The following is a 23,978-nucleotide window of genomic DNA, read 5'->3' on the forward strand; positions in this document are numbered from 1 at the left end:
TGAATACTTTTAGTTATTTATATTTATACAACTCAAATACTATATGATTACTTATCGCTATATAAAACTCTTTGGAGAAATAGTTTATTCCACTCGTGTAACCTGCAAAAAAAAAAAATTATCTCCACCTTAATTAAATTCTATTAAATATGCTTTCTTTTGTAAACTTCATAGTGATGCTTTAACTTGAATATTTTACTTGAAGAGTATGAAAGAGCACCCTGTAACTACAAGGTTTTAGTACAACTCCTTTGATCACCATCAGGTACTGGACTACTTTTCAGCATTGCCTATAAATCAAGTTTATTCATCCAGAAAACGCACATTGTGTATTTATGGCCCAAGCAAAGTCAAAACCAAAACAGGTAGCTTTATTATCAAATGGATCAAAAGACTTAAGGGAAGTACTATTGTCAGAGTATGTTTTTATTCAAAAATATTTTGATGTGCAGGAATAATGAAACAAATTACAGAAAGAGGTGGCAGTTTAATGAAGTTGTAGTGAAAAGCTCACCATGTGACAATGATTCAGCAAACCAATTATTTTCCACAAAGAGACAGGAGAAGCTTAATTTCAAGCATTATTGGCTAAGCAGTCATTTGCTCCACGCTCTTTTTTCATCAGCACATTCACAAATACAAAGAAATCACTTATTCAGTATACATTATTATTATTTCACTTACGTATTTGACATATTCTTTCCACTGGTGCCACCATGGCACTGCAATAAGAAACCAGTTGTGCCCTGGCTGAAGGCCATACCTGCTTTCTCTTTCTAACCAGCCTCTGCACATAAAGAATGAAGAACGTGAAGTATTAATTGAAACAGGGAAATCACAGTTGAAAATATTAAAAGGTGATTCTGAAACCCATTTAAGATACTGAGCAAAACACACACCTAATAATCTGTCCTTCCTCTTCTGGAGTGGCAGGTCGTAGCCCCAGAACTATATGACACACCTGGAAAAAGAAAACAATTCATATTAAGAATGACATCACTCTGAAACAAGCATCAGGTAAACGAAAGAAAGAACAACTCTAATGGGACCTTGCAGAAAATTCTTTTTAATTATGTAGCAAGGTTACCTAGAATTGAAAAAGTCACTAAAAAGTATTTTGAGCTACCCAACCTGTTCCCCCTGTTAAGACAAAAATACCAAGAATCTTAAATGCCCCGAGACATTAAAAGGCATTAAGGTGAACAGAAAACGAATGTTCATGTCTGATGCACGTGCTATGGAAGAGCGCAGTAACTGACATGGATTGGACATACAAAAGTTAAGATGTCTATATGTACTGGAGAGAGGGAATGAGGAACTGGGAGAATGAAAGCTGCTGGAAGAATAAGCTAAAAGTTAGGAAAAAAAAATATGGAAAGGGGAAAAATGGGGAGAGGTGGGAACACATGAAGAGACCGAGGGAGATGTCTAAAGCAGCTCAACCAACCAGACACCACAAATGCTCTCCAATTTCAAAATTGTAGAACGTTCTCTGAATGTCTGATGCACTTTTTCTTTTTTTTAAACAGACACAGAAGAAAAAAGCACCATCCCCAAGACGGCTACTCAATTTGGGTGGGGTTTTATTCTGAGTACAAGACGCAGTCCCAGATGGCTAATTGTAAAGCCACGCCGGGCTGGCTGGAGCGACGTCCCTGGCTGGTTTCCCCAGCAGCTCCCAGCCCAGGGCAAGCGGCAGCAAGAGCTGACTCTGCGGGAGTCTTGGTTTCCAGTGCAGGGAGGAGGGTCAGCCGTCTCCTCTCCCAGACGGTTTTGAAATTGGTTGCTACTCATAACATGATTTATAGTCTTTTCCTTATGTCTCTTTTGAGGCTATCAATTTGCATCTCAGCTGGAGATTTCTAATGACTGGTGAGATATCTTATTTAAATTTATATTACAGTGTGAGAGACCGTTTCACATTCTGAATAAAACAAAGGCCATTAGCTGCTGGGAAGCAACAGATTTTCCAGCACACACAAGACAGCTGGCTCTGATGGTACTTTTTAAACTGATGTAACACTGTGCTAGTATCAGATTCTTCATATAAACTAACTCCGCTGCAAACAAACCAACCTATTTGCTGCCAAGCTTTCCAAGGCGCTCCACTCAGACCACTTAGCTTTTCTGTCTGCAGATGAGACACACAAGCTCATGACAGTTCAAATAAATGCCCAGACAAATCAATGGCAGACTGTCCTGTGCGAGTACACTGTTGAGCCTGCAGCATGAGATGAGGGTGCCTCACATGATAAAGTTATCAAAGGAAATAAAAATCTAAAACAAAAACGTAGCAACTCTGTCAGGAGGAAAAAAATATTGTATGTGAGATGTCCAAGAAGCAATGTGTAACAATTGTTATGTGGAATCTTCATCAAGACAAATTTACTAAATGTTCATTCATTCTAACTCAATATGGCATAGATATTTGTTAGTCAATCAATACTAAGTTATCATAGGATATTTGCTGCTAGACAGTCCAAAAATAAAGACAGCCCTTCTTGAGAAGGTTACAATGTAAGCAAAACCTGATGCAATTAGAGACAAAAAGAATTTGCAGAACTTTCTGATTTTATTCTTCTCAGCTGTGGCGTAGCTGATGGCCTCGGAATACTCTCACTCAGTCCCCACGCAGTCCTTGGAAAAGTATAGTTCAAAATACAATTTAGAAAGTAGTCTAGGGTAATAAAAGGGAGAATCAGTAGTATGCTATTCAGGCAGCCTCTCACAACAATTGGTTGTTTGTTTTGTGGTTTGTTTTTTTTTTAAAACCACACAGCTTCTTTCTGATGAGATATTTTTTCTGCTACAATCTGACCCTGTAACTGATTAAGCTTCACTCATAAGATGAGCCCTTCCTGGAAGAACTGAGAGTGTCATACGGGGCTGGAGGTGAATACTAAACATTAGGGCAAATCTTCAAGACTCCATTAGGATTATTATTATTTAAACTCAGCCTCTAAGAAAAATGGGTAAGGAACAAACCGCAGTGAATGAAAATACTCTTAGGGAGTTATTTTCTGCACAAAGTGAGACAGCACTAAACTATGACCGGTTTAAGGATTTATAAAAATCCAATTCAAGCTCAATTAAAAACAAATTCAGTACACACTTGATGCTCAGCTTTTGCAACACAATAGTGATATGATATCACAGTTTTCAAGGACTGCTTCATGAAGAAAGCAATGAAAGGTTCCTCAGATGGCCGTAACAGAAAGGGTAGAAGGGAAGTGGTTTTAAAGAGTTAGCAATAGCTTTTCTCATTTCCTGTGTCGCTTTCTTGGCAATGATTTGCAAAACAACTGCTTAAGAACAAAGCCTTTTTCTAACGGAAAATATAACTGCTGATACACTTGAAATTTCTTTTCATTTTATAGACAGTACACTACATTCACTTTAACAAATTATGCTTTAGGCATCCCCATACACTGAAAAGTACAATAATCAAATAGAGAATTATTCCATCAAGGTAATGCACAACTGCAAATCCACATACCTTATTGCAACAGACAAAACTGTAAGCATGTTGGCACAAATGCTGATGCTGCAACTTCATGGCCATGCAAAAAGCTCATGAGTTAATTACTATAATTTTCAAGTTTAGATTTCCTCTAAACATACCTGAAAAAGTAGATTTAAAAATTCATTGGCAAGTGCACTCTTCACACTCCATATCTGGTAGTCCTCCAGAGTGAGGTGGCCAAGCTTAGTTAAAGGGAGAAGGAAAGGGGAAGGAAAAAACATCAAACCATTAACCTATTTATATTAAAATGCTCATTAAATGTGTCATACAAAGCATGACAAAGACAGTGATTTGATAAAAATTAGCATCTACCACTGATAAAAAAATTTGATCCAATGAAAGAAGAAAAGTCCAGTTTTAGCATAACATATGCAACCTAAAGAACCAAAAAGCTTTGCATGTACAGCGGATGAACTCTGCACAGCACGTAAGCTTTGCTCCCACTCTCCATCACTCAGATGTAGTATTCATGCTCAACCGCCACGGTTGTACCTCCTGAAACCACGAAACCAGCAGAAGCAGTATGTGACTGGTCGGGGCAATCGCTTTGTAAGAGACACAACAAGACTAAGACATTCTAAGACTTTGATCATGCAAATAAGCTCTGCACATACTCGCATCCATTCAGAAACCCACCATCTTCCTCTCTGGGTTGGGAAAAACTATTTTGGATCATCACGTCCTTATGGTTTTGCCTTACAACACAGGTCCTATTAATTCTTAATCACTTGCAAAGTTACAGTACACTGTTACAGTTACAACACAAAATTACAGTTACACTGACCAATGTCAGAGGACCTTCTGATTTTCAACAATTTAGTGACAGGATCAATCTGAATTTTTTATATTGTAATGTAATTCATAGCCATTTTTCCAGCAGTGGCAGTTACTCCACCTCCTCTTACAGACCATTTTCTCCAGAGTTCACACAGGTCAAAGCTAACAGATGAAGAGAGGTTAAGTAATTTATGTAATTACTGCACCATCAGCTCTTTCCAGCACTACATTCATGATGCAACTATGAAAGATATTCTGAAGACTCAGTTGTCTTTTTTAACTCTTTGTGGAAACAAGACTGCTATATGCTTGGTTACAAACTACCCTTTTGAAAAGCAAGCAATAAAAACCTCCAAGGATGAAAGAAAGTTCACTGAAGCTGTATTTTCTACTGCTTTGGTAATGAAAGAATTGTAATAGAATATTTGCCCACCACTTTGTTGGAGTACAAGCAGGCAAGACAACTATTCAAACAAGTAATTAAGCACTTCTAGACAATCTTTATAGTTTTTCTTAAATTATTTATAGTTTACAGACGCTCTTCCTAATTAGCGAAGCAAAGGATGAAATAATGGAAACAACTTCCCCTATGTTGTTTGCAGATGATAGTGCCTATCTTGAAAAAGGAAGAACATAATTAAAGATTCACACGCAGCTAACTATAAAGCACAATATAAACTATTAAGACTTTTTGCTGTGTGTCACGACAGTCATGACAGATGCCCCCATAGTCTCCCGGATACTTAGCTCTGAAATATCGTCATACATGGTTGACTCTTTGTATATAATATTATTGCAAACAAAGTAGTTTCATAATAATAATGCATAAGTTACTACTGAATTAATACAATTCTGCTCCAGCACAAGAGGATAACGTGTCTTTACATAGCATAACATATAAGACACACTAATGGCACTACCCCTTTCTTCACAAAATCATTTTTAACGTGAAACAAAAAAATAATTTCTCCAGAAGAAAAGTCAAGCATCAGATTTAAAACTGGTATTAATTATGCATAGCAAAGCCTTGCAAACAGTATATGCTTCAAATTAATTTCATCTGGTTATGTATTTTTGGTTTAGTTTCATATATAAAAATGGCTTATAAAATTCAAACATGGTCTTTCTCTCACAGAACAATATGGAAAATTTTAATGGAAAACTGACATTTCTTGAAAGACACTTTTATTGACACATCTCTGCTTTAAAGAAAGCACAAGATTTTACTTTCTTTCTTATAAATAAACTGAAGATACTAGGATACAAAAATGACAAGGGAAGAACAGCAAATTCCTACCTTTGTGGTATCATGCATATTCAAAATATCTTCTACAATTTCAGACAAATCCATGCCCAATTCCTTCACAAACAGAAGGATTAGAAAACAGAGTTAAATTCTCACAGCACTCTCCCGAGCTGCGTGTGTTCAGAATAAAAACATAACTGCAAGAAATGTTGATGATACCTCTATGTAATTCGCAAGCGAGCGCTTCAAGACAGTTGTACTTTTGTAACTAAGGTTTCCTTATACGAAAGAGCATACATTAGAGTCACATCATTCTGCTTTGATTAATGGAAGTCCAAGCTACGCAAGGTAAGTTCCATCCAGTTATCAAGGCTCCTCGGCTAACGTAGTTGAAGGAAGCCTGTATTTCACTGAAACCATGTTCCAACAACACTCACATTCCTACTTTTCAAGGATGACTTTAAGAAACAGGAGCAAATGAACAGAAAACCAAATATAACTTACAGGTATTTTATCAGTACGGTTATCTTTCCAGACCTCTAAAAGTGCAACCACCATTTCTTTAAGCTCAGTGCGAGACAGCACACCATCCCGGTCAATGTCAAAAACCTTGAAGCAAACTGAGAAAAAAGGAAATTACTTTTCCATGTTAGAACTACTCAACAACTATTATTTTTTTTTTCTTGCAGAACGTATGTCTGCAGAGTCACAAGAACATGATTTAGTGCTGACAGTTTTGATGAGGCAGGATGCATGTGTGGTAGTGAGGAAATGGAGCAGCTGTGTTTAATAAACTGAAACCTAGATTCCTGCAATTCTGTGCTGTGTTTTCTGATGTGACATAGCAGGGAACATATGTGCATCCAGAAATTTCCAGTGAATGATAGCTTTTAAGTTGCAGCAATATGGCTTTGGAAAAGTACGGAACAAAAGTATTTCAAAACACAAGAACTTTGCAGGGAGCCAGCTGAAAAATGGACAGTAAACAAGCCAGAACATGCTGTTTACCACAAGACAATCAAATAGGACATCCGTTTTATATTATATATAATGAATAGATAAGTGTTTGCACTTCCTATATGGAGATACACAGTTCTGCATCATAATGCAGAACACTGCAAAGTAACTTCTGAAATGTATCTTTTTTCCAAACAGGTTAATAATTTATATGAAGCTATGGATAAGCTATAAAACATACAGAATTAGGTTTAATCATCCTTTATAAAAGGACGCATTGATATTTAAAATACCTTTAACTTTTTAACTTCTAAAGTCTGTCACCTTTCACAGACACATACTTGTTCAGTGGAAAAAAAAAAAAAATCTAAAAAGGTGGAAACAAGTAAACTTCATTGCTCAAACTGAAAAACCTCTCTACCATCAATAGTTAACATTTTGCATACTTACACTTCTGTCTTTCTGCCAAGGGTCCTCTGCAACATGCTGAGAGCCCACAGGAAATTTCTTTAAAATCTATGTGATTGTCTCGGTTTTCATCAAAAGCATTAAACAAACCTGCAAACCACAAAAGCATCTCCTGTTACAGCATCTGGCTGAAACAGCTCACAATCATACTTAGCATCTACAAGAGGAGTTAATGGTTAACATTTGCAAGGAGAAGTTCAAACACTTATAACTAATTTCTTACTAAGCGTAATAAAGATAATTAAGCACTACTGAGACCATTTCAAAGGTGAATTAGATCACTTGTGTATGGCTAGACAAAGCCGGGGACAGGGAGGAAACCAAGAATTCTGAACAGCAGCCTTATTTTCACGCCTTCCTTGCACCGACTGATTTATAGGAGTGCACATCTAAACCAGTACTGTCACAACAAGCATTTTCACAAAAGCTGAAGGACCAACATAGCAAAGGCACTCAGATGCCAAATGCTTTGGCTTTTCCAAAGCGCCTGATAGAAACTCCTATGAAAAATCACCAAATACCTTTGCAAATCTGGCCCTAAGTGAGCTAGGAGTTTAGTTACTGGCCTTCAAAGGATTTAAGAGTTCTATTCATTCAGCAGATAGAGAAAACTTTTTTTTATCCCATAAAATTTTTTTCTTAGTGACAATGACTCAGTGGCACTATCCTCAGAAGACATATAGAATGACCAGAAACCATTCAAGTTTCCCTACGGCAGCTGTGTAAATTTATCTCACTAAGCAGATAAAGTACACTCACAAGGAAAAGGATACGAGGATATATCCTTATTGAATTGTAAGTTCTGGTGCCCTAACAGCTCACATCCACTGCAGATGAATTCCCCAATTCCTACCAACTGCCGACACTTGTCAGTAAAACTGACCATTTGGTGGTAAAAAATTGTCACTCTAGGACTGCAGACAAAAACTAGCATGTAAGTAGAGTGTTACCTAATGTCCTCATGTTGTGCAGTAAATGGCAATTAGAAAACTGCAACCTCCAGTTATTACCAGAGCGGCTTCAACTTGAAAGACCAGCTTGGGTATGAATGTGCCTGCCTTGCAACGCACAACCCTCCCGACCAAGCCTTCTGACCAAAATCTTCTTTTAACTTACACTACTAGGGAAGCCTCTTTCATTGACTGCACGATACAGCTTCTGACTTGCATGCCAAATTGCCATTTAACAGATGAAACTCACATTTGCCATTTAAAAAATGGTCTTCTATTTTATCTCATTCAGGGACAGCAGTATATTTCGTCATTACAGAATCTTAAGAAATCCAATGAAAAATTTTAAGCAACTGCAAGGCAAATTATACAGAACGTCTGCCGTATTTCCTGACAACTAATAAATATGTAACACAAAGAAGCATCACTTCGTTTGCATTCCAGATTTCCAACAAAAAGAGATTTCTCGGGTATCTTTTCTCATTTTCAAACATTCTGAACTCAGTGGAATGTGTCTCTGCAATTTAAGCTTAAAACATATTTTAAAATAGGCCCACTTTTAAAACCCCTAAAATTTGTACGTCAGTAGACTACCAGGTACTGAACACCACAGCAACACCACTTCCTCGCAGGTTTGATCCAAGTTCCATACCTTCACTCAGAGATGGATGAATAGGAGGGGAAACTAAGGGGGCAAATGTTTCTAAATCAAAACGTCCAGTTCTTGATTGAGCTTTTAGCAGCCAGTATCGTTTTTCAAGATCGATGATGTCGGATTCTTCCACTGTATAATCAACAAAAATAAAAGAAATTTTTGGTAATATCTAGACCATGTTAGAATTCAGCACCAAATAAAAATGCAGCATTGTTTTGTTACAAAGAGAAACTACGTTAATTTTTTTTATGCCTGACTCCTGCATGTAAAAATTGAAAACGTGAGCAGTAAAGAAAAAAAGGTCAAATTTTACTTTCTTTATCTACCGAGTCATCTTACCTATTCACCATCCAGGAGTTCAACATAAATAACACATCATCACAAGTGCTTAGAACTACGGAAATTAATTTTTCCCACCACTAAAGGCTCCAGCAGACTCTCAATTTTCACATATTTCTTCTTGGAGAACTGAACAGATAGATTATATGTTCAATACCTTATTTTCCCAATGTATCCAGTATTTAAATCCTCTAAAAGGGTATGAAGTAGCATTTAAAAAAAAAAAATTCCCAGAACTTCTATGGAAAAAAGTTTAGTACTTGGCTGCTATAATGAGTAAAACAAGGTGCTCGGCAAAGGTGAATAAAAATAGCCAGGGGAAGAACTTGTGTTTTCTTTCAAAACACTATACACAAATGCCAGTCTCCTTACGTTTTTATCCTTGAAATTAAATATATATATATAAAAATATTAAGTTTCTGCTCAACAATACTTCTAACCTTTTTACACATGCAAGTGTGTCACAACACTGCTTTAGGTCAGTGCAAATTAATTGGTTCTCAAACAGATATGTAATGACAAAGCTGTCTATATTAAGAACTACTACATGTGATCCCATTCCCAGATGGTTCTGAGCCTTTAAATCCACGCCAGCTTTCTAATAGGTTTAACTTGAGCTATTTGGCCTGATTTAGTCTACAGAAACAATAATAATCCTGTAAGGCTTAAGAACAGAAGAGACACAAAAAAAGTTATTTGTCAAATTGAAATTTTATTGATTTCTTTCCCTACTTCTGTCATTAGGAGTAGTAATTTAATCAGAATATTAACTTAGGTAACCTACAATAAGCATGAAGTAGCTGTAACTGCCCACGCAGGCACATCATATAATGCATCACAAACTACACAACACCTTACCCTCATCAGCAGAAAGTTCGGAAAAATTTTAACAAAAGATTAATATCTGAAGTAGAGTTGGAAGAGTGGAAGGGTTTTGCATCTTCCTGTAAAATATTTTTAGGCAGTCTAACTAGAAAAGTAACATCAGTGAAGACATGTCCTGCTTTTCCTCCGTACAGTCAGTAGAATCACCAGACAGACCATATACTGCATGCAGAACAACCCCAGCAAAGCTGCAGTTCCCAGGTCTTGTTAAGGTGACATACCTTCAGGCTGAACGGAGACATTTTACCTTCCCTCTTAACCCCAAGCACGTGCCACAGCATCCTCACACCAGCATTATCAGCTATTGGGCATTTACGTAGTGAGTGAGAGAACTGATCCAGAAGAAAAACCAAACTGATTTCCTTTCTCCTCTCCCCTTCCTTCCTAGATAGATTGATTCCCTTATCTGGCTCACCAGCTCCTGGCTTTGGTTGTGTTGTAATCATAGAATGGTTTGGGTTGGAAGGGACCATTAAAGGCCATCTAGTCCAAGCCCCTGCCACGAGCAGGGACATCTTCCACCAAAGCAGGTTGCCCAGAGCCCCGTCCAACCTGACCTGGAATGTTTCCAGGGATGGGGCATCTCCCACCTCTCTGGGCAACCCGGGCCAGTGTCTCACCACCCTGAGAGTGAAAAATTTCTTCCTTATATCTAGCCTAAATCTCCCCTTTCAGTTTAAAACCATTACTCCTTGTCCTATTGCTCCAGGCCCTACTAAAATCTCCGTCCCCAATACATAAAGAAACAGTAATCTCAACGTATTAAGGAACATCATTCTACTAGAAATCATGAAAAGTGAAATAGAGTAGTTATTTCTTTGAAGATCAGCATATAGAAACACCGTAGGTGCTTAGAACTGGCACAGATGTCAGCAGCTCCATGATCCTACGCAGAACAGTCCAGTGATGTAGAACTGCACCTGGTATTTTCCAAGAAATACAGGGACGTCCTGATAATTTAATGACATACCTGCTCCCCAATGGTCAGTATCTTAATGGATGAGAGAAAAATCTACCAAACAACATACACTTTCCCTCAATGTTGTTGCCTCTACAGGTGTCAGGGTGCTACAGTACTGGTAAGAAAGAGCTGGCAAGACATGACATTAGGACTAGAGTACCAGCATTCTGCAGGAAATACAGGAAGAAGTATATTTGTGTAGTTTCAAGAACAGAAATAAACAAAAATAACAAATGAAAGGTAAGAGCCACCTTATGAGACAGAACCTGAAGTACATGAAGAGAATCACAGTACTATAACACTACCTAAACAACCCCACGCAAAGGGCAAGTTTGTACTGTCATTTAGAAGAATTGCGCGCACACATTCTTGCTCTCATTAGCAAATACAAAAGCATTATGCTAACTCTTGGGCATCAGCATGTAAAATCACTTTGTTTCCTTTTCATCTACCTTTGTGACTAGGAAGGATAACAAATGTGCTGGCTGCACTTCACTCTTGAAATGATGCAACACTAAGAATATTCAAAAAACATGCGGAAGGTCACATTGCCTTTACTGAACGGTAACTCTGCAGGAACCTGCTTTCACTGGCAGGTGCATTATTGGTCTTTAGTAATTAAGAACTGAAAGACAGGTTTGCTGGCAAAATAAAACATGCTCAGATATCTATCGTAGAAGTGAGTTGTACTCCATTTTTTAAATTGTACTTCACTGTTTCTACAGTGCTAACTTTATTGCTGTATTATTTTTAATCTCAGAAAAGAAAGGTTATCAGAAAGCATCTTATCTGCATTTCTGCCAAGTAGTGCCTGAAGTTACATGGTCATTTAAAAGACAAAGAATTTTCAAATAATCATCTTCAAAAGAACAGCTGACAGCTATTAGCATAAGCGCTACACTGATATGACAGCCAAGGCAGGTCCAGTGTATTGACTTTCTGCAGAAGAGCCAAACAGTTTAGAAAGTAAAACTGGCAAAGTAGCAAATAATATTCTTTGCACTGATTAGACTTACACAACTCAGATTGAATACAAATAAAAATGTGGCATTCATAGTAGCAATGAACTGTAGCCCACTGCAATAGCTTCACTTACATAAAATACTGAAAGATTGATTGGATTACAGCACATGGGAAAGTTTAACTCTGAGTTGAAAAGCCAGCTGTTACAGAATTTGATTTCTCCAGAGTGATTTTTTGCATATAATCTTGTAAATCAGCCTCAGGATATGTAGCGCTCCTCTATTGCTCTATTCCTCCAGCAATGTAAACTGAAAGAAATCTCTTGCAATTTATGATATATACATACAATTGTATTTGTTACTGAAGTTTAAATGAAGCATGATAAAAGCAGATGCACTTATTATACAAACATACTAATGTGTATGAAAAAAATGCCATATTCTAAAGAGGTTTTATATAGATAACGGATGTTACCTTTTCAAAGTATAATTTTTTTCCTAGTGCCTGTTCAGATCACATCGGGAAGTGTGTGTCATCTGGGCTTTCATTCAGTAGTTCAAATTTTAAATAACGTACGATTATTTTTAAAAAACGTATCTTATATATACTATATAGTCCAAAACATCAGAACAGACTGGCTTTCTACGCCACGTAAGTAGTCATTTATGTCAATTAAATACACAATATGATTATTTGAGGACACATGGAGATACTACGCACCTGTGAACTTTAACCATATACTACCAGTTTACTACCATATGCTATTTTATGGCTCCCTCATCACTGATTCATTAAAAATATTAAAAACTTTCAGATCTGTGAAATTATGAATAGTGTTTCTTAGTTCAATTATCTAAGAATTAGACAAGTATAACTGCCGGAACGATAATGACAAGTACTCCACAAGCTACAGTTTTCATATCGTAAAGGAAGAACAGGTAAATATTTTAAGCAAAAATATGCATCTGAGAAACTGTAAATCTACTAAAAATGAGTTGACTTAAAACCAGCTGCCACACTGTGATTGACAGGCAGACTGCATGACAGCGATAAACACTGAAAAAAAGCACCCTTCATTTTAATGCCATTTCCACAAAACGTATGGCCTTCTTTAATATTACATAGGTACCAAGCCTTAGAAAAAAATTTAAAAACCTGTTTTCATTTCAGGCACTATTTATTACAACTCTTTATATGACCAGAATTAATTAAGTACTTCAATACATTTTAGAACTTCAATTTTTACCCACCTATTGGTACAATCCTCTCTGGTTCACAGCAGTAAAAGCATACCATATTCCCAACATTTTAACTGAAACCTGGTGGTTTGACTGTTTACCATGATATCCTCTACGCAACACCCAGGCCCCAGTCGCAGGGAGAGCTCTTCATCACGCAACAGCCAAGTCGCAACCAGAGACCGAATGACCGAACACCAAATAGTATTTCTGACTAAACACGCTTGTTTGTCGCTTTTGAATTAATACCGGGAAGACTCTGGGACCTCGGCACAGAGAGCCGCTTCGCAGGACATAAAATAGCCTGGGAACTAAGAGGATAACAGAGTGGCAAGATGCAGATTAAGTGACACTGAGGCTTTTTCTCATTGGCCATGTCTGCTCTAATACTTTCATCTTTTCTTTTCTTTTCCTAATTAAAAAATGGACACACAGAGAAGGGAATATTGTAACTTCAACCAAGATCCTTGTGTGTGTCAGACGACTATTCAGGCATTTATCTAACAGAATGCAGATTATCAGTGCCCTAAGATGGGAATGCACACAGGAGAGGTATTAAACACTACAGTTCCTCTCAAAGCACAAGTGTTCACAGACTTGGAAAAAAAAAAACAACACAGAATGAAATAGGCTCTTAAAGGCACCTTTAATAAATCCAAAATCTTCAGAATTGTCCTCTAGTGGCCTTCCATACATCATTAAGAGATGGTGTTTCAAGAGTGGGGTACCACAACTGCAGTGGGCAAGCTACAGAACACGTATTTACATCCAAACAGCCTTTTAATGGGAGCAAAGTTACACGATCACTTCATTTCACTTTCCTGCTACAGACTCACATCTTCATCTTACCATAAAGCCCTACAGATTTATAAACCCATCTCTGCCAGAAGAGGTTACTTCCACAACACTCAGTTTCAATGTTATACTGTTTCAAAAACTCACTCTTCCCTTTCAACCATGCTGTCTGGTTATCCAGGGCTTCTCTCATTTATTTTGTTAAATTAGCAATAACTGTACGTTCTAAAATATAATTATTACACTGATTACACACTGTCTTACTGCATCTCAGTACGTAAGAGCTGTCAGAAAAAGCAGGAGCATTTTGATGATTTTTTCTGATGACAGAAGAGAGTCTCTTCAATTCAAAGGAGAATTAGGATGCTATTTAAAAAGAACTCAGTGACACAAGAACTGGGTAACAAAGAAGTACAAATTACATGGTCTGTCAGTCTGAAACCAGTAACCCCTCTGATAAATGGGAGTATTCTCGCCATGGAAAAGGACTGAAAACCTGAGTATATAAGCCCTTCACAAGACACTGAAACACACAGAAATGACACAGTCATAAAAAAGGAACGACCACCTGCGTTGCAGCAGCAGAAGCAAGGAAGGAAAGCAGTGAGGTCTCACCTGGAGTCAGTATGACAGCACTGTGCCACCCACCTCTGAGATGGAACAGGGGATGGAGCCCTTGGTCTGAAACAAATCTGAACTGGGCTCATTTTACTTTGACAAAAAGGTCAAGAAGAAACATAAGAGTCACTTGCACTTATACTGAATAGCAAAAAGGAAGGAGAGTATCAACCCTGAAACCAAGGACAGAAAATTAAGACATAAACTGCCCACAAATACACGTAGAAGAAGTACTGGAATAAATTTTCCACAACTGGAGGGGAAAAAAACCCCACAAAACAAAAAGCCTCAGTATCTCTAGGGGAGGAATGAGACAGTGATCCCCAAGGTCTGCACTCGGTGGGACAGGAGACCTTCCACATGTCCCATGCTTCCGTCCGTCTGTGTGTTGAACTACGCCACAAAAGCTGTAGGCTGCAGGTAGGATGGAGTCAGTTCCATTTGGATGCTTCCAAGAGTGCAAAGCAGCCAGGGCAGGCGACCAAGTGATATCCACCAGTCGCCCAAAATTGTTGTGCTATTGACATTCTGCATTTGGACTCAAAGTACCAGAGAAGATTAGGGGTTTAATTTATTATTATCAAGGATGTATAATGATTTAGGGGAACATTCCCCTACAGAGAATTTTAGCGTTAGCAGTAGTCCCTGACAGGATTTATCTTTGATTCACAAGCTACATTGCAGTGCTATTCAATATGACAATTTAAAAAAAAACCAAACAACAAAACAAAACAAACAAAAAAAAACCAGTACAAAACACACAAACAAAAACCACAAAACCCCAAAGGTACCCGATCATACTACGATACTGAGAAAATCCAAACTACTGCAAGTTGGACAGTACTCAGGTATCCCTGAAACTGGTTTTGGGGACCAAAGGTACAAGAGAAACCTAAGTTATTTTGGTAGCTTTCAAACAAAATGATTCATATTTATGGTTTAAGTGAAACGGAACAAAATTTGATTAAAAGCAGCAAGTGTGTGCAACTTCCTGTAACTTTAAAATTTCACTTCTAATTATGTGTTGAGAAATATAATTAAAGTCATCTGCATACCAAAATAAATGTTATTTACAAATGAAAAATTAGAATTCCTTTGTTTCCCTGATACCTTGGCTCATTAAGCAAATTTAAATGGAGTCACTGATGCTTTGCAATAAAATGTTTGGTGTCTGTTTCTAAATCAATGTTAATAACTTTCACTATTTTTATCCCTGCCATTTTTCATGTCTCTGACCTATCGTCCAAGACACGTAATGGGAAGCAGGCTGTGAGAGGTGAGGCTCGGGAGGATGTGAAGGGTGTGAAGCCGGAGCCAGGAGAGGGCGTGCTGTCACCCAGCCGGAGTCCCACAGCCGGCTGAGAAATTTATAATTGCGCTAGCAAGTTTCACAAATCAGTTTTCATTTTACAGTAGAAGAAATTTTAAAACCTTTCAGTCTTTCACTGGATTCTGTTAAGAGTGTTTGCCTAGGTTTACTAAACATTATTTCAGCTGCTTGTTCTCCCAAAGGGCAACCATTATCCTAGGTAAAAGTATTAAAAACAAGCCTTCATTTAGAGAAAGGAACTGTCATAACAGCTCTTACTGTTTTACACATTCAGCTGGTGTTAAGAATACTTCTGTACTGAATTTCTTATTCTTTAGATTGACCTGATTAGACTGCAATTACTAAACTTAAAAAAAACCAAAACAGTAAGGCCCCAAGTATTAGTACTTTACTGCAATTCCACCCAAGCGCTCAAGCACTTATATTTTCCTTACTTTTGCATTTGTTGTATGAGATTCCTATTCTGTCTCAAATCACAAGGGAAATCAATGGATACATTACAATGAAACTATTTGTCCAGCCCCGGGGGAGGCGGGTTAGTTCACCAGCAGGTTAGTTCACCAGTTCATTTTCTTACTATCTCAAATTCCTGTCAGTTTTCCATATCTGTCATTTGAGAGATACCGGGCTGCAGGTATCATAACACAGCACAACTACTGTCCGTTTTTCTTATTACAGAATTGAACTAGAAAATCACAAAAAGACAGTAAAATTTAATTTTGTCTAGAGGTCCAAACATAACTGTCAGATGAGCTCTCCAAATTTGGCTAAGACATGGAATCACCTGAAAAATTTTTTTCCAAAAATCAGAACAGATTTTGCCCTCATTCGTTTTTTTTCTAATACACCTGTCATCCAGTTCCCTTCATTTTGTTTTTAATTATAGCACTTCAGTCTTAATGTCTCTAATTTTTTGTTTACAACTGAAAAAGAATCTCTTAGCCTGTAATTTGAAGAAAGAAAGGCTTTCTTCTTGATACAAGAACATAGGTGTGGGTTAGCTGAAGTAGAATATTATGTTATTCAGTCTAAGACCGTTTCTTTCTTCAATTTTTGATTTTGCACATCTGAAATAGCTGGGAATACAGTTGAGGGTCTGTCTACAGATGGTAACAGTGACAAGTGTATCAAAACCAGAAGAAGTGAGAATAACATTAAATATGAAATAAAATCTATTAAAACAGTAGCTCTCAAAAGAATTTTTTTTTTAATTATAAACGTCAGTTTTAGTATAAATAAACTATCTGCAAAAAGCATAGTAAAAGCTATTCGGAAAAAGTTTCAATTTCAAAGCACGAAACAAATCAGAGCAAGCCCTCAGGGAAGATCCAGAGGCCTGGGGTAAAGCTTTCTTTGAACACTTAGGGCAAAGGAGACTCGCCAAGGTTGTAGTATGGCAGATCTCGATTTGATACGGCTTGAGAGATTTTTCACAGGGCTGAAGCCTAGAAAATTCAGAGAGGGTTGTTTGTCCAGTACACCTCCAAGTACTTAGTGGTCTTCTCTAACCTCAGTGTCTGCTGCAGTCTCTCACGTAATGCAAATAAATTACCTGCCTATAAACTTCTAATTTTATTATGCATTTTCATTTCAGATGGTCAGAACAGAATTTTAATGCTCATATTTAAAACCAAGAGGAAAAAAAATATATACGTTGCTTTATTCAAGCAACCCACCCATTAAAGAGATTAAATGCCATGCTGACACCAACAAAGAAAATCTATGAGTACATAAAACACAACCCGATTGCTCAAATCACTGACATCTCAATAGCAAACACCCTTCTCCTAGGGATACCAGAGTCCCTTAGATGCTTTACTGTAATGTATGCTTACATTATACTTGCACATCAAGTATAATTTATCAACCTTTTGTTTTTACATTTAATTTAAAAAACAGCTGCTTCCTCTTTTACATTAATATAGACATAAGGAAGCATTTGTTCTTTGGAGATTATTCCTAAATGCAAATCCTGAGGAGGCTTCTCTTTAGTTAATTTAGTTCCCTGACTACATCACATGCCAGGAATATTACTTATTTTACTGCAGAAAGGAAATTAAGAGGTAACACTTAGTTTTGAATCAAGCATTATTTTCAGAAATGTCTCAATAGTTTTACGATCCACTATATCTAAAAGACCAAGTATAAAACCAGTATTAATGTCAAGTCACTTTAGATAAGCTTATTTGTCAAAGAGAAGATATTTTCCTTTTTATTTTTTTTTTTAAATTTGCTTGGTGGTAAACTTTTACTATAAGAAGTGCTGTAATCTCAGTATCGTTATCTCTTAAAAATAATGACCCACATTGTCCTTGTACATAACAATGTTTTACATTGCACAGCACAAAAAGCAGAGAACAAATTAGCATGGAGAAGAAATATATCTCACTGAACAAATTAGCATGGAGAAGAAATATATCCCACTGAACAGAACTGGATGTATCTCATCAGAGCAGTGAGATTTAATGAACAACTATGGCAAGGCAACAGCGTATGTCTGTGAACTCTGAAACAGTTTAAAAAAACATGTGTAATAACAAGCATCATTTACTTACAGTGTGTGACTCCAGCCAGGGTTTGATAGAAGGTAGGGGTATCGCTGTCATCAGTGAGTGTCACATACACACCTCCAGACAGCAGCCAACGGGAAAATGTGAAAGCATCTTTGTTGTGCAATAGCCAAACCCTGAACTTCTCATAGTTTACCTTTTCACCCTGTAAGAAAAATAAGAAAACATGAGCTGTTTTTCTCTGCTTTCTCAGTACCAGTAAACCGGAACCATCCAGCCGTATCAACAAGAATGGGGACAATCTCCTATAAAAATAAGTACCAAAATATTTTTTTTTTCTTTGGAGACATGCCTGATTTTCCATTTCATTCTGAAATATAGCACTGGGAGGGAAACTAGACTCCTAAGCTCTCTCTGCATTTCAACCACCTACTCAGTGTGGCCTTTGGAAAGTCATTTACTCTGAACCTCAGGTTAAAAGGATTAGAAGAAAAATGGCTACTTACAACTCAAAATAACAGAGGTTATTTTTATTAATTTGAATTTATTATGATAGAAAAAAGCTCTTATTTGCCAAATAACAGGTGCTATAAAATCATAAACATTCTGTTATATCTGCGCAAGTATATAAACACCTAACACAGAAAAATTACATTTGTGAATAACTAATAGTATGATTAATCACTGCAGTAGCATGTCAATTTTTAGCCTCTATTGACCAAAACCCGCTTTGGAGCACACATGTAAACATGACATCCACAGCATGTACTAACTCAGTCTCTCTGCTGGATGTCTCCTGGAACTGACTGTTCAGAAATACATAAAAACTATAGATTCACCGAGTTTAAATGCTGGACAGGCTGTTCAAACCATTTAGTTGAGTGGTTTCCAAGCTGTGGGCATGAAACCATAGGGATCACCAGACTAATTTCTACAGGACTTATAAAACTAACTAAAATAAAAGCAAACCTATTATCAGTAGACAAACTCATTATATGGAGATCCTAATCTCCATGGGAAATAAACAGGGGTCTGCAAAGTGAAAGAGGTTTCAAATCATTGATTATTTAAACTTCCCTAATATCACAGACCATTAAACTTCACTGAATTACACCTCTACAAAATCCAACAATTTGCATTTGGCCACGGACTATCTGCAGCTGCCAACTGCAGAAAATTGAAAATCCACTAGTTCCTTTGCCAGGTTACTCAAATGGTTAATCACCATCACTGCTAAAACATTTGCTTCACATTCCAATTGTAATGGATTATTTCACGTTCCAGATGCTCATTCTTTTTATGCCTCTTTTTCATAGAGTAAAGAGTGTTACATTTTTCTCCAACAAATACATGCAGAAATACCCCAATACTTACAGCTACTATCAGTGACTTCCACACGGTTATAATTCAAGGAAGTCAAGATGCTACACTGCTGTTCCATCACCAGTTTAATCTGGATATATCCACACTACTGACTGACAGCACAGTCCTAACCTTCCCCTTACCAACACTGCTTCTGATCCTTCATCCCTTCTCTTTTGTCACTGAGATCACATTAGTGCAGTCAGGTGGTAAAACAGATCCAGCTGAAAAATAACCTACAGGATTAGGAGCTACAGAAAAAGGGCTTAGTGCTCAGCCAGATCAGTTTCCCAATCCAGTTCATCAAGGCATCATATAAATACCCGAGCCAGCACAAAGGCAGGAGAATGAATGACAGTCAGGAGAAGGGCAACTCAACAATGCGGACTTCGCAGGATTTAACCCATTATGGAACCGCTTCCCAAGCAAAAAAAACTTCTACTGACAAATTAACAGAGGAGAAAAAAGCAGCCCTCAATATATATTTTTTTTAATTTCTCTAACAGTTTGGATCAGAGTCAAGATCATTTTCTTACTACCTATTCCACTCTACTTTCCCTCTACTTTTTGCACTGCTTTCTGCAAACACAGCAAGAGCTGTGTCACATTTCATAAGACTCTGCACTGTTTCAATTGATCAGAGGAAGGACAAGGAAGAAGAGGGACAGGAAAACTCTGGACAGGGGGAAAAGCATTTGAAGCGAGCAATGTTTACACCTGAGTCACGATGGAACTTGAGCAACTAGAGCAATACAGGTATCACTGAATTTGTTTCCTGTTATTTCAGAAACAATAGTGAGGAAAACTCAGATATATTTTAAAGTTTATATTTCTAGATGAGTACATGCAATAATTCTGAAGAATAAAAGTACCTATAAACATCATCCTTGAAAGCATAAACTCATCCGCCATACAGCAGGAAGGAAGGCCCACAGCAGGAACATTAAACTTTTTCACTCTCCAGCAATGACCTAGTATGATTAACAGGCCAGTAAATCCTGCTGAGTGGGTTATTACGCTATTTTCATTTTAAAAGAAAAATCAATATACAGCATTTTCTTCAACAGAAAAATGGTACGAAGCCAGATTGATACTTCTCTTCCTGCAAGTCTTCATAAAGTATTTCTGGATTTCGTGGACAGTGTGCAATTAACTTTTAGGGTACAATTCATCACACCATATTGATGAGAAATTATAAATAGGAAATACTGAAGTGGGTCAGCTCCAGAAACTGGGCTGCAGTATACATATGATTTGTGATTCAAGCCAAGAATGAAGAACATAATCATTGCCTACAAAGCCAACCTGATACCACCACCAGATTAAATGAGTCTGTCTCAGCCTATGCCCATAATCAACGTTATCTTCAATACAGGACAACAAAATTTAAGGTAATTAAGTTATCTAATATCCACAAATAAAGCTTCTAGGTCAATCAGTTTTTCAGTGGAATGTATAAAGATTACTAGATTTTGCTGATCTATAGCCCTCTGATAACAAATGAAGTGACCAAAGCACAAAAACCTGACAATTCATCAGGATCACAAGTGCCAAAGAAGTATCTGTGAATGTTTAAAATTAACAATAGCCTGTTTTAGAGGACTTCAGCAAGCTTCATAAAGATTACATCTCTCAAACCACCTAAATCATAAATAAAGGTTGTAGCTCATGGCAGGCACAGTGAGACAAAAGTAATACTACAAAACTATTCTTTTTAAACCACTGCTGGCAGGCATTTTTAAATCCAGGATGCAGATTTTCCTTCCCCTCTCAGATCTGTGTTCCAGATTTCCTCCCCAATTGCAATAAAATGCCCACACTAATGAATAAATTTCCACTAGCAATATTAGTATTTGAATTTACTTGATAACATGATTATCCTTGGGCAATTATATCTTTCAAACTAGCACAGTAAACAAAGCAGCATGGAGAATGCCTACATTTATATACCAAGCTGCCATTCATATCCATACAAACTACATGTAATATTACAACATAAAAAACTACGAGCTTTTACCCAATTTAAACAAGGTCAGTTTGTTCCCATACATGCAGCAGCATGTATGTGTCAAAGAAATTGCCCAATGTAATTTTCACTTTTTTGTAAATGCAATAGGATAAAACCTGTATGAAATACCTCAGAGAAACATTTCTTGAGTGATTCTGGGACTTTCCCATCAACGACATGCAGCATCTTCTCCATCTCTTCACGGACAACATAACTCCCAGATTCATTAGAAAAGAGACTGAAAATGTCTGAGGAAGTAGAGATTCGTTTAAGCAACTACAGTAGCTACATTTTTCAAATATTAAGTTTATGACTGGCTGAGAATGCCAAAGGCTGTGCAACGACTAAAGGACTAAAAACCTAGGTTGATTCAATTTCCATACAGGTCAACAAGGTTTACGTCAAGAAGTATCTCCTTTTTCTTTTACCATTGTCCACTAATCAAAAGGAAAATAAATACTATCAAGTCTGATTCACAAGGAAGACAAAACAACAGAAGTCAGTAGGCAGATGCTTTCACTTGTTTTGAAAAATATCAATGCCACCCTCCTTCCTCTGCCCACATACAGTGATCAGCACTCTTTCTGTAGGATCCTAACATTTACATTCATGATGACTTATCAAATATTTCATTTTGGTGAGTATAGAAAACAAAAATACACTGAATTTCAAAATATACAGCAAATGTATGCCCTGGTTACATATAAAAATAGGGACAGTATACCACAATTTATTTTTGCTTTCCATAAGCATATTTTACACTTACTATCCACTATCCTGTTGTTACTGTTGTTAAGTTACATTACTTACATTTTGCTTTCTCTTCCTCTCTGCCTCTTGTGAGTAGAACTAATCCAACTATCAAGTTATTGAAGTGCAGCCCTTTGGATATTCCTCCAAATGAACAGTAGATAACCTAGAAAAATAAAACAGAGAAGTTAACCAAAAAGTTAACAGGGAGAACAAGAGATGTCAGAACTAAAACCAACAACTTATACTGAGGCTTCGTCTTATGTGGCTTTTAGGCCAGTCACCTCACATTCAGCGAAACACACTTCTAGTATTAATTCTGTTATACTTCTGTAGCAATTCCAGTACCTATAAAATAGCCTTTCCAGGGTCTTTTATTTAGTGAAATGCAGGTACTTTTCATGAACAGCAATATAAAAAAAAAGTTAGCATCCTCCAATGAAGACAGCTTCTTGCTTGCTCACTGCTGCCATTTCCCCAAACTTCTTGATCAAGGTAACGAAGATGGAACCTCCTCCAGACCAGACTTTGATAGTCTCAGAGCCATCAAGAGGTTGTTGCGGCATCAAGCGTTTCGTTGCCCCAATCACAGGAGATGCACTTCCAGTAAGCCATCAAAAACTACTGCTTTGAAAAGACGTGACACACACACAAAACACCATGTTTCATCAACTATACCTTAACTATCTTAACAACGCAACTGTTGCTAGAATGACCGTTCCAGTTTAGTACCCCGCTCTAACAATAGTATTTAATTCTTTCTTCCAATACGAAGCACTAGAAATCAGGACTATTCAGAATTTACTCAAAGATCGACAGAGCAGCCACCAGGAACAACGCAGTCAATGGAAGGGCTGAAGCATTTACCTTTGACATGAAAGGTCTGTACGCTGCAGCTTGACTTACTCAACAGCATCCTAACAGTGATTCAACACTGATACATGAGATATGAAGGAAGTAAGTCATTTTAGGACAAACATCAACTACTTCTAGTAAACAAGAATTATCAGCTCGCTTACTGCAGTATATTACTTCACCTTGCCTCTTAACACTACAGAGCACAAACAAAGCTACGTAAACTGTACTGCTCTCCAAACGTGGACTCCTCCTGTAATCCCAAATCTATTTCTACAAGCACTGGTGCTTTATCAGTATCACAAGACAGAAATCTGCATTAGGTATTAGAATTTAAAGCAGTCAGAATTTATAAATTATTCTTACATAGAAGAATTATTTCAGTGTCTTTGTCTTCTAATTTGATTTTCTTGTAGGTATCACACTGAGCATCTGTCCATAAAGAGAAAGTATTAAGTCTAGCTGATGGGGAACTATTACTGTGAAAGACCAGAACAAAGTGATTTGTCACTGATCATGGTTTGGATACAGACTTATTTGCTGAACTTGTTTTTTAAATTTAACTTTTTCAGAGGGAAAGATAAAGGAACGGAGCTCGACTTCCATTAAGAAAAGTGTTGTGCACGTTTTATATAGTATTTTCTCTGCTTGCAACTGAATTATATTCTAAACAGACAATATTAAAACCAGGAAGCATACATGCAGTAATGCAGTGCTTTTTCATTTTTCTCCAGTAAAGCCTTGAATATATTATATTCCTAACTTCCACATCCACAGAGGCTGGCACA

The 23,978-nt window shown here is 37.2% G+C and overlaps 1 protein-coding gene across 4 annotated transcripts in view; it reads right to left on the bottom strand.

The window, feature by feature from the left end:
* The window catches only part of USP32 (ubiquitin specific peptidase 32), a 77,639-nt gene that overhangs the window by 25,660 nt on the left and 28,001 nt on the right, over positions 1-23,978 (bottom strand). For 3 of the 4 annotated variants that reach the window (XM_063341241.1, XM_063341239.1, XM_063341238.1), the window contains exons 3-12: positions 22,396-22,501; positions 21,715-21,833; positions 18,261-18,420; positions 8,574-8,705; positions 6,954-7,061; positions 6,051-6,166; positions 5,598-5,660; positions 3,622-3,705; positions 900-961; positions 685-787 (exon numbers count right to left, since the gene is read on the bottom strand). In XM_063341241.1, coding sequence (XP_063197311.1) covers positions 685-787; positions 900-961; positions 3,622-3,705; positions 5,598-5,660; positions 6,051-6,166; positions 6,954-7,061; positions 8,574-8,705; positions 18,261-18,420; positions 21,715-21,833; positions 22,396-22,501 — 1,053 coding nt within the window. The remainder of the gene's footprint in view (positions 1-684; positions 788-899; positions 962-3,621; positions 3,706-5,597; positions 5,661-6,050; positions 6,167-6,953; positions 7,062-8,573; positions 8,706-18,260; positions 18,421-21,714; positions 21,834-22,395; positions 22,502-23,978) is intronic. The other variant, XM_063341240.1, reaches the window with a different exon arrangement.

This window comes from Chroicocephalus ridibundus, chromosome 7 (genome assembly GCF_963924245.1).
Source record: "Chroicocephalus ridibundus chromosome 7, bChrRid1.1, whole genome shotgun sequence".
Lineage (NCBI taxonomy): Eukaryota > Metazoa > Chordata > Aves > Charadriiformes > Laridae > Chroicocephalus > Chroicocephalus ridibundus.